The 12,434-nt window shown below is 32.5% G+C and overlaps 1 protein-coding gene across 1 annotated transcript in view; it reads right to left on the bottom strand.

Moving 5' to 3' along the window:
* Positions 1-12,434, bottom strand: part of ASCC3 (activating signal cointegrator 1 complex subunit 3) — a 334,378-nt gene that overhangs the window by 282,573 nt on the left and 39,371 nt on the right. Inside the window, exon 6 of the mRNA XM_060167768.1 lies at positions 11,084-11,643. Coding sequence (XP_060023751.1) covers positions 11,084-11,643 — 560 coding nt within the window. The remainder of the gene's footprint in view (positions 1-11,083; positions 11,644-12,434) is intronic.

The raw sequence follows: 12,434 nt of genomic DNA, 5'->3' as shown, positions 1-12,434 counted from the left end.
ATCACTAACTTAATAAATAAAATAGGTTTTCACAAATTGCCATATTTGGAATGAACACTAATTATATAAACCAAAAAAATCATGTAGACAAATCAGCTGATAACTAATAGTACAAGGACCAATGAATAATTTAAACTTTATTTCCTCTACCAAATCTTATTTTTCAAATGAAAAACCTTTTTTGTTAATCAAGCACAATGTAACCACATAGGAATCACGCTAACATACACCATTTTCTAAAAATTCTTATCACTGAAAAACTATTTCAGTAATTTTAATAATATAGTTATTATTAGTTCATAATAGCAATAAAATAGATGTTTTAACAATTTAATCATTTGAGGTAATAAGCAAATCCCTTATCCTAATATCTAACTGGAACTACTTAAGAGATGCAATAAGTGCAGAATGTCCATTATATTCTTTCCAAGTAGAAGAGCCATGCATGGCACTTTGAACTAAGCTGGTTAGGGAAAAGAAGAGCAGCTTACAAACAGAAATGAAAAATTTGCTTGAGCATCTATATGGCCAGATTTACAAAATGGAGCAAGTGGGTAAAGTATTACTCTCCAAGTAAGCTTATTTAATTGTATATCAAAAGAAAATTAACATTTTTCACAGAAAGCAATACCTGTAACTATTAAAATACACATTTACTATTGTTATGAGATTTATTATGTTTCATGGTAGACTGATAATATGCAAGGAATAATGTTTAGCCTCTTTCCTTATTGGCATAGACAATAAAAATCACAGCATTTATTAGGGGATCTTTCTATTTGGGGTATTTTCAAGACACTTAACTCTCTATACAGAAATTGAATCTCCAGGAATATTATACCACACATCACTTTTTCTGGGTATCAGGTGATACATAAAATGCATAAGCAATGAAGTTATGATAACCAGGTACTCATATAAAACAAGAGACAGGGTTAAAAATACCAAAATAAAGCAAAAAATATATAAGGCTTACTAATAATATAAGTAACCATGAGCTCCTGGTTTGGTTTTTTGTTGTTGTTGAAATTATCAAAATACTTGTAAAGTCTATAGTTAAGTTATTCTTATTAAAACTACATAACTGTCATGATTAATTTTCCATTGCCTTGAGCAAACTTAAGATTTCAATTTTAACCCTAAGTAGAAAGAATAGCTGAATAAGTGTTTATCGGTCACTGTTTCTGACAGTACAATTGACATTCTATATACTGAATTTAGTTATTCTACTATTTTCAAGTTTTAGAGTGTTTCTAACTAACAAAACCCTTAAGCAGTTTGTCACAATAAAAAATATGATGATCCTATAAGGATAATCACAGTCATTTCTCTTAAAAAAAAACTAAACTAAAATATATTTTACTTTTAAATTTCTTCTTAAAACTATCTTGAAAAAACTCCCTTCCCTTTTATGCTTAACATGTGAAGGAAGCTGACTTCTGAAAACAAGTATTGGCGATTAAGATGAAAAAGAAGGTATGGCACAAAATTCACCTCTTCTGGTAAGATTGCAGAAGGTGAATGCACTTCTGGTAAGATTGCAGAAGGTGAATGCACCTCTTTTGGTAAGACTGAAAAAGAGAAAAACCTAAAAGACACTTCAAACTTAAAAAGAAGAAAAATATCTCCCTGGACCAGAAACTGAGCCAAAAAAAGTAAAACACCGAGTAGGGCTAAAGTAACAAGCTGAGCTCCAGTTCTAGACAGCAAGGCCAGGAGTCTGGCTCCTGTGAGATAACCTAGATGAAAAGTGCTCTGTGGGGACTTCCCGGGCAGTCCAATGGTTAAGACTTCACGATTCCACCACAGGGGGCACGGCTTCAATCCTTGGTAGGGGAACTAAGATCCCACATGCTGCGGCATGGTCAAAATGTAAAAAGAAAAAAAAAAAGTGCTCCTTGTAAACAATGTGCAAAGCAGAACAAGGCTTAGCTGAGGCCAGAGCATGGGCATGGGGCTCCCCTGTTTATAAGATGGGGCTGAAAAGAACTACTACCAAAATGAGACTTGCGGCCACAATCTATAGCAATCTAAGATGGGGAGGAGGGGGAATGTGGAAGGAAGAAGCTACAAATCAACATCACCATCAGCATAATTAAAATTCTAAAACATATGAAGAAATCTTAAACTAAAAATGACAGTCAACAAAATCAACAATGGAACTTAAGTTCACTCCAGAAGAAGGTAATATGGAACAATGTGATAAAGACTTTCAAGTAAGTACTATTACAAAGCTCCAAGAGGTAACAAAGCAGTTGCTTCCATTAAAAGAATTTATGAAACAAAATAAAAGAGGGTATATTGGAACATTCTATCCTTTTTGCTCAATTTTTCTGTAAACTTAAGGCTGCTATTTAAAAAGTTTATTAATTAAAAAAAGATGATAAATGATTCAAGGAAAAAAGAATTTTAAATCTATATCAATCAAGGTGATTATTCTCCTACTGCTGATAAATATTTGTAAAGTTTAAATGATTGTACACTTGTGGTTTAAACAAAAACTACCTAGTAAAATATAAAAAAGATGCCTAACAAATCTTTGTGGAGAAAATGAGTAAGTAATGAAAAGAGGTAATTAATGATCAATATGAGGTCATTTTCTATCAGCATTAGTTATCGGGTCATAAAATATACATCTCTTTTAACATTCTCATTGGAATCTACTTTATTTTTCAGATATAATAAATGTCTTTGATGTCACTTTATATTTTTAGAGTATTTCAAATGTTATCATCATTATTATTGATTGCATAAGAAAACAAGTAGTTATAAACAGATTAAAATTTTTAAAGAAGAAACCCATTTCCACTGTGAAACAAATACACCTGCTATAACTGGATGTGACTACAAGGACATCAGGCTTGTCCCAACTACTTCATATCTAAAGATTGGGAAACTGCCAGATGTCTTATTATTTAAAACTAATACCTGCAATATGAATAAAAGCTAAAACATATGTGGGGAAAAAAAATAAAAAGAAGAGCAACAAAATTAAAAGCTGGTTCTCTGAAAACAAACACTCCTCTATCAAAAATTAGAAAGTAGAAAACAGACAGAAATACAGGGGCAACATAACCAAAAGCTAGTGTAAAAAAAATTTTCTTTTTAAATAAGAAGACATTATGAATAACTTTAGAGCAAAAAGCTTGAATACTTGGCTAGTGAAATGGCTAATTTCACAGAAAATATATAAAATTATCAAATTTGATTTAAGAATAAATAGAAAATTTGAATAAGCCAACGACCGGAAAATCTGAATTGCTAATTAATGTCTGCCCTACAAAAAGACACCAGGCAACATAGTTTTAGAAGCATACTTGCTTCAAACTTTCATGAAAGAAATAATTGCTTTCTTATAGAAACCTTTTAAAAAACAGATAAATAAAGTTCCAGAAGTTTATTTTATGAAGTCAGAATAACCTTAGGTATTAGTATTAAAACAGGGTAATTTACAAATTCTCTACTCAGGCTGGGATTCTAAGAATAGTAGAAGGATTGGAAAACCATGTGATGCACCAGTGACTATCCAATAAGCCCCAAGAAAAAGAGGAGGCATTCTGATTCTCATAAATTAAACTAAGGCAAATCCATGTATTTCCTTTCTTAATTATAAAGGGAGGCATTTTAAAACTTAGACTTGTATCTACACCTCTACTGCATAAACAGCATACATTATACACTGTAGTAAACATGGTATTCAAAGAAAAACTATACTCAATTTAGGGAATGTCTTCCTTTGAGATAACAAGCAATTTTAGATTAGCACATGAAATGATGTGCGTATTGAAAACAAAGAATAATGAAGTATGTTAAAAGAAAATGTTAACTGAGTAATTCTGAAAAAAGTTTTGAATTAACAGTCCGTATGGAACTCAGTATCAGAATAATTACATAAAGCAGAGTATGTTATTTATAACATTGTAAATTATTCTTAGTTTGGTTTGTGGCATAAAAAATTATTAAGTATTCATACATTCCAAAATAAAGTCTTAAACAACAAAGGAAAATGACTGTGAAAATTAGGACAGCATTTATTTAGCATTTATTTATCTCTCAAGAAAAATGTGCTATGCAAATTGTTGTTGCACTGCAGAGAATGAGATAAATTATATTTTCAGAATAACTAATGTTCATTATTTACAGGTACTTAATCTAACACAACAACTTAACAAAGCTAAAACCAAGGTCACGACTTAGTTAAAACTACTTGGAATGTAAATGCTATTTATTCCTCACATACTATAATTAATTAGATGTATAGTAAGTAAGGTTAAAGCTAGGTACCATTGTATATTTAAAAGCTTACTTTACATTTTCATGCACATGGCAAATTGATAGCTTCCTTGATTCTTAAAAACAAAATATGCTGATTTTTAGTTGCCTTACTGAAAAGAAATTTACAGCCATCATATGTATGTATGTGCGTATGTGCACATGTACGTATAAAGCTGGACAAATAATGTATTAAATTTTAAATATTTTTAAAATGCTTACAGCAATTTCTAAATCTAAGTCATACTTATCTATGTTTTTCAACTGGATAAACATTATCCAGAACGTTTTTTACTCATCTCAAACACAGAAATTTATTCTTTATTCTGCTAATAAAATGTATTTATCTTCTTTCCCATATCGAAACATTACAGATATTGCTCAACTTATAAAATCCATATGCTCTTCCAAATTAGTCATAAGATTCATTATATCAAACATGATTTTCATGCCCATTCTCCTTTTAAATATATGTATGAAAATTCCAAGAGGAGGAGACTTAAGAAAGCAAGATAATGGAAGTGAGTTGATTGAACTTTGTTACCTTTCCTTTTTGTCTCCCCAAACCTAAGAGTACTTGACACACAGCTGAGAATGAATGAATAAACGAGTGAATGAACAGTGCCAAACAGAGAAGAATAAGACTAAATGTATGAAATTTGGTAAAAGGTCTTACTCCTCGAACAACCATTCCAACTATGAGCAAAATAGTTTGGAATCTGTTATTACCACAAATTGGAAACAAGCAAGTATTTTTAAGTCCTCATTGTGAGTTTAAGTTAACATATTAATAATACCTTTTCGGGACTTCCCAGGTGGCGCAGGTTAAGAAACCGCCTGCCAATGGAGGGGACATGGGTTCGAGCCCTGGTCCGCAAAGGTCCCACATGCCACAGAGCAACTAAGTCCGTGCACCACAACTGTTGAGCCTGCTCTCTAGAGGCCACGAGCTGCAACTACTGAGCCCACATGCCACAACTACTGAAGCCCGTGCACCTAGAGCCCTGCTCTGCAACAAGAGAAGCCACCGCAATGAGAAGCCTGCACACTGCAACGAAGAGTAGTCCCCACTCGCCGCAACTAGAGAAAGCTGCTGAACTAGATCTTCTACCTATAATTAACAGTGTTCCTGGTTACAAGTATATGAACTTATATTTATCTATTTTATCGTAATATTCAGCCCATTATTCTAACAATTTGAGCCACAAAGAAGGAGGTAAAAGCAACATTCAACCAAGATAAATAAAAAAATACAGCCAGTGCTTTCCCAATATAGACCATAAAACTTAAGAGACCTGTTATAGCAGGTAACACTTCAACCATCGTGACCTTTCCTAAATTTTACATTCAGCTAAAAGTAGAACATGAACTTTCCTCATGAAAATTTCATCCCTTAAAAAGTAAAAGTAGGAATGAATAACCTAAAATGGCAGACAATGTGGAAGTAATAAGAACCTTGGGAGAAAATGGCTAGATCACTTTCGAGTATGCAATATGGACATATTCAGATATGCACCTACAAATTAAATACAAAGATACATCTGATCCAAGTAACATTCTGACTAAAACCAGTGAGACTAAAAAGAAAAAAGTTCAAGAGAGATGGGAGGTTCAATCATGTCTTGGGAATCGCCTTTCTAAGCATAATACCAAAAAAAGATTCCTAAATGAAAAGATGAATAGACTTGCCTATTTGTACACTCAAAACATCACAAAAATTTTTTTTAATCTCATTATAAATTCTCATATAAAGAGTAATTGAACTTCATCAAATGAAAAATTGGCAATTCTCACTAGAAAGCAGTAAGTGGCCTATAAATATATGGGGAAAAAAATCTTTAACCTCAGTAGTAATAAGAAGTGTAATTAAAACAGTGAGATATAATTATCTCCCTAATAAACAGGGTTGGCAAGAACGTAAGTACAAGGATACTCTTATACACTATAGGCAGAAATGTACACTGGTAGATTCTTTCAGGAAAGAATTTCGTCAGTACTTTTGCATGCAAAATTTTCAGTACTAGTAATATATTCAAGGGAAAAATATGTATTAGCAAATATTTAGCATAAAAGTTTTTATTGCAATGTTATTTATAATAGGGAAAGGCTACATTTAACTTAAATCTTCAATAGCAGAGTATTAATTTAATAAACTAGGATATGATGATAAATGTATACTATGCAGCCATTAAAATTTATTAATCAAATCACCATGTTACATATCTGAAACTAATCACATTGTAAATCAACTATACTTCAACTAAAAAAAATACAATAGATAATATATTGCATGTTTTATTGTCATAAAAACATGCATAGAAGTGTTAAGTAACAAAAAAGCATTACATATACTATAGGACCCATTTTCTTAAGTATTCATACTTTTTAAAATATATACTCCAAAATATTTGCAGTGGCCATCGCTAGATAGTAGTGAGAATCTTACAGATGATTTCGTTCCTACATTTTATGTTCTAAATTTTCTACAATGATACTTTGTTTTAAATTAGAAAAATAAAGTTGTGTAAAGAACAGTTGGCATTAAAAAATGAAATGGCATAAAAGACGAGAATTTCCACCACAATCCTGAAAAAAATAAGAGAAAAAAATTGGATTTTAATAAAACACTATGGCTACGCAGGAACTATAAACTGAAAAATATTAGAGGGACATGAGAGACAATATGGTAGCAAAATCACAATAAAAACTATCATAATTACATATATGTTTTTAAAACCTATTATAGTAGTGTCTATATGGTTAAAGCTCTAAAAATATCTAGGCACGTAAAAACGAGAGAAATGACAGAGTTCTTTTACCAAGCTTGAAGCAAGGAAATAAAACCAGGATATATGTTCTTCCCTGAGGAAGATGGGAGAAGCAAGTCCATTCTCACTTTGCATGCATCTTCTCCTACAGAGAATATTAGCTTAAGACAGGAAAGAGCAGAACAAATACCAAAAATATTGAATGCTACCCATGGAGAAATATTGAGTTCTACCTTATGAAGAAAGTAGTAAGGAATTACCTAACTTGTTCAAATAAATAAGTTCAGGTGTTCAGACCTTGATGAATCATATCCCAAGGTTCAAGAACTGCTTACAGAGTTGAGGTCAGAGTCATTAATATCTCTGAGAAATAACAAAGGAAAACAGAAGTTCCAGATGAAGGCAAAATTCCCCAATTTAAAAAAGAAATGATAAAAATGATGGGTTGTGAAAATTATTATAACTTAAATATCAACACATGGAAATGTAACAGAAGAACAGAATTCACAAGTAAAATCATGGCAAAATAGTCTTAATTCTTTTTCCTATGAGATTATTAGGTTAGTTGTTCTTAGATTGGATAAGCAACTGAAAGTTTGATATCTTTGAAATGAGATGATGAAAGCATTCTACAGGTCAATACTGTTAGATCTATGGAGAACTGAACAATTGTACACAGACTGTGTTGATATAATGGATTAATGTTAATGTAGAGGAAAACTGAAGGAGTTTTACACTTAGAAAAAAAGGCTAAGGAAGGGAAAAATTTAACTGCCATCACATGTCTAAAACACAGTCATATAAAAGAGTAGACATCTACAACTTCACTGCCCCTGTACAGACACAAGACTAAATGGCAGACGTAACAGGAGCAGTTATCAGTCAGCAAAACAAGTAAGTTACATGAGGACTACTCAAGCAAGGGATAAGATGCTTTTTGAAAAAAAGAAACTCTTCATTAGAGTAAGTAGCCCTTATTATATGGGCACCACTTGGATAGAATGCTAGACACACAAATAATACATTGGGTGGGGGAACTCAATGATTCTAAATATTCTCTAAGTATAATTTTACCCAATGGTAGCTCTCTATTCAAACTCTGGGCAGGGGAAGGGCTCTTCTGATTATGTGGTGGAAAGACGGCAGAAAAAGCAGCACATATTTTGTCCTCACAGTTGAAGAGACATTATTTTAATGGCAACCTGGTTAATGTTGGTGTCCTTATATTCTAGCAGGGCTAAGACTACCAAAAAGAATGTACAATACCTAATAGATATAAAACCTTTTCATGAAACATTAATGTTAATCATTCAGCATGGTAATATTAGATTTCCTACTCTGGGTATCAAAAACATCACGACAGCCTCCTTACCAAATTGTAATATATACATTAAATCAGTGATCCTCAAAGTCTGGTCTAGAATCTCCAGGATCCTTTCAGGAGGTCCATGAAGCCAAAACTATTTTCATAATAACACTAAAATAGTCTTTGCCTCATTCATCTCATCCTCCCATGAGTATAAAGTGAGTGGAGATTTCCAGAGGCTACATAATGTGTAATATCAGAACAGACTGCATGCAGAAGCACATATGGGAATCTAGCTGTCTTATATTAAGCTAGACATTTAATTGATTTGAAAAAATGTCATACAATGCCATTCTTCATACTATTTTTTATTTCAGAGAAGTTACTTTTCATAAAAATGCTACTTATATTAATGTAACAGATTTAGTGTTATTAGTATCAATGTAATAGATTTAGTTACTTATATTAATAGATTTAGTATTATTTTAGTATTATTTTAATAAATACAATATTTAATAATATATTAAAATTTTTGTTTTAATTTTTAATACAATAAATATCAATAGAACATATTGATAAACAACATAAGGAAAACTCTATGAGATCCTCTGTAATTTTTAAGAGCGTAAAGGAGTTTTGAGAACAAAGTTTGGGAACTACTGTATTAAACCATGCTAATTACTCTATATCAAAATTTCAAAGGATGCTGGAATCACCTATAATGCAAATAAGTACTAGAAAAAGAGTCTTCCCTCAGAAGACATTCTAACCAAGTTTAGGATCAGGCACATATCTGGAACAGGGCTAGGTTCAGGACTGAACTCACATGGGTCAATAACACCATCCGCATAGAGTCAAGAAATAATGCTAATAGCAAATGTAAAATTAGAAATGCTGTAAAGATGGGATTCCCTGGTGGCGCAGTGGTTGAGAGTCCGCCTGCTGATGCAGGGGACACGGGTTTGTGCCCCGGTCCGGGAAGATCCCACATGCCGCGGAGCGGCTGGGCCCGTGAGCCATGGCCGCTGAGCCTGCGCGTCCGGAGCCTGTGCTCCGCAACGGGAGAGGCCACAACAGTGAGAGGCCCGCGTACCGCAAAAAAAAAGAAATGCTATAAAGAATGAACCCCAGCTGTACAACCACGAACTATGATAATATCAATAACTCAAAATTCACTTTCCCAAAGAACTTGTTACAGAACTCTATCAATACTTACATCAATATTAATAACTGCAAATAGCATTTAATATTGAAATAATACCAAGAGATATGTATATGCCATCTCCAATATTCCCAAGTATTTTCCTATTAACACCTTTTCTATTTTACCAAAGACTTAAAATCAGAACTCACTTCAAAAACTCAATTCAAAAGATTTTCTTTAGAATAGTGAGACTTAAAAAAGCAAAACAGAAAAAAAAAAAATAGCGGTAAAAATAATAATTCTCTGAATTAAGACCCAGCCTCCAAGCATCATTTTATTAATTACTTGAAACATCTATATATAACAAGACATAGATAAAAATTTATTTACTGATCTATCAGGTATACACTCTAATAAAACTCTGATATATGGAAACAGATAATTCCCTAAATTAATTCTCCTCTGGGGGTGGGGGAAACCTAGATTTTTTTCTACATTCCTGATATTCCATGTGATTTTCAAATTCTTAATTTCAATAATAACAAAAATAACAAAAATAATCACAGCTACCACGTAACGAGTATTTATTAAATGCTACTTATCATCTCACACATGGTATCTCATTTAAGGCTTATACCAATTCTATAATCTACACATTCTTTTTATCCTGAGAGAACCCAGCAAAAAAAGCCTCTAGGGGATTCAATTACCTGAACTCTCACTACCAAAATGTGGGAAAGGAAAGACTTCTGATTTCAGTCTCTGCCCTTTCTACAACAATATGCCACCTCTCTTAATACTTCATCAAATATGTTACTCATCCAGTATTAAAACTGGGCTGACATTATTTTAAATTTATATCAGATAATGAATATAATGCCAGTAACTGAGAGCAAAACTGAACTTTTCATGTGACGGTAAGAGTAATTCATCATTTTGAATAACATAAGCAAATGGTGGCATAGAAAGGAATTAAAATAATGTTTCCTTTGTGTGATATAAAAAACTTATAAAGACACAATTCTTTATTGAACAAGTAGTATAAAACAGTCCAATTACTTCTAGATCAGTCTGTTTTTCAAAGCTTACTCTTTCAATCATAGAAACTAGTCAAAAATATTTTTCTAAATCAGTAAGTCATTCAGTATATAGATAAAATTTCTAATGTTTTGAAGTTTATTATATTTTCATCAAAGAACTCATAGAAATATATAATGCTGTACAAATGTAAACAGTTATTACTAGATTAACCATATAATTTATCATTCAAACCTATATACTTTTTGAAGAAGAGACACTACTAATTATTACAATGTAACAACAGGTTTAACCAGAACTGTCCCAGTAACCAGGACTTGTGGACACCCAAACTACTGCCCTAGACTCTTCTACTATTCATTACACCCACAGTCCTCCTACAACTACGTAGTGGAAAGATACACATGTCTACTATGTAAAACCATTTGGCTATATATTTGACCACTGTAGCACAATATTAAAGAAATACTTTCTTTGCCAGCCACCCATATTTTAAAAGGCTATTTCATTAAGATAATTCACATTAAGATAAAACTGCAATTACTTCAACTATACCTCATCCTGAAGTTCATCACCACTTTTAACAGAAGCAAGCATATCGTATAAAGTACAGCAAAGATCTTCTATTCTTGTTGCTTCGGCCATTTCATTTAAAGTTGCATTTAAGTACTTCTCAACTTCACACCACAAAAAGGAGTCGTTTGCTTTTTCCACAGGCTTGAGGTCTGGGGCGGAATGCTCCTGAAAATGGTCAGTCAGAAACTTCTTGTAATCCAAACTTATAGTTTTCTGGGATTCACCATTTATTGGCAGCTCGTCAAAGTGGTCCAAATCATGCATGTCAAAGGAAAATGCTAAATTTTTACCAAATAAAACTCTATCACCATATTCATCTGTTGTCATCTGGACGAGAGCAGTAAGACTGTCTTTACAAAAACGAGAAGTAATTCGATTAGTAGCATTACAAGCTGCAGTGGCAGATGATGAGGGAAAGGGACCAAACATCTGTTTGATAGCCTTTGTCTCCTTGTGACCAACAGAGTCCTTCAAGTGAAATGTCTTGAAGAGAAATGCAGCCGCACTTTCAATTGCTTCTTTCCCATTATCCGTTCCAACTATTCAGACAAAAGAAACAGCATTAGCTCAAATGGATCATGGCTGAAGTTTCCATTTTCAAAGAAACTACTACAAATCTTCCTTTGAGTAAATCCAACAGTGAAAACACACTGACATTTTGCTATAGATGGATAAAGATAGCCAATTCAGGAACAGGTAAATCCCTTTAAGTCCATTCCCAAATTCCCAAAGAATTGTATTAGGTAAATAACCCATTATCAGTGTTATAGCAAAGTAATTACCTACAACAACCCCTGATCTCTTTCTAAAAACAATTTGAAGCATTAGCTAAATCTTATTTAAAACCAAATTTTAAAAACTGATTTGATGAGCTAGTTAAATAAGTAAGGTGCAAAAAAAGTCTGAATTATAGACTTTTGGAGCTGGAAGCAAGCCTCACAAATCCCTAACTTCCTTTCCACGTACTATACACTTGAGATGGCAAGAAATAAATTTACATAGTTTTCATTCAAAAATATTTAATACATAAATCAACTATACTTCAATAAAAAATAAAGTTTTAACAACAGTTAATACCTTTTCTACAAGGGTAGAAAGGTCAAGGATGAACATAAAAAGAATCTTTTAAAATAAAGTCAGCCATATTACACATTTTCTTTTAAATTCTGCTCTTGAGAAGAGGCCAGAGGTAAATTCTTACTAAAGTAAGAGGAAGTAAAAAGGAGCAGCCCCTAATTTCTTTAAGGCATTAATATCTCATATCTGATTCCCTCAAATAAAAGAAGAACCTGTATATGTGTCATAGAATTCAAAGAATATTCTAAGAGCA

This window comes from Lagenorhynchus albirostris, chromosome 12 (assembly GCF_949774975.1).
Source record: "Lagenorhynchus albirostris chromosome 12, mLagAlb1.1, whole genome shotgun sequence".
Classification (NCBI taxonomy): Eukaryota; Metazoa; Chordata; class Mammalia; order Artiodactyla; family Delphinidae; genus Lagenorhynchus; species Lagenorhynchus albirostris.
Note: the sequence above shows the minus strand (reverse complement) of the source record. Positions and strands in the feature narration are given on the sequence as shown.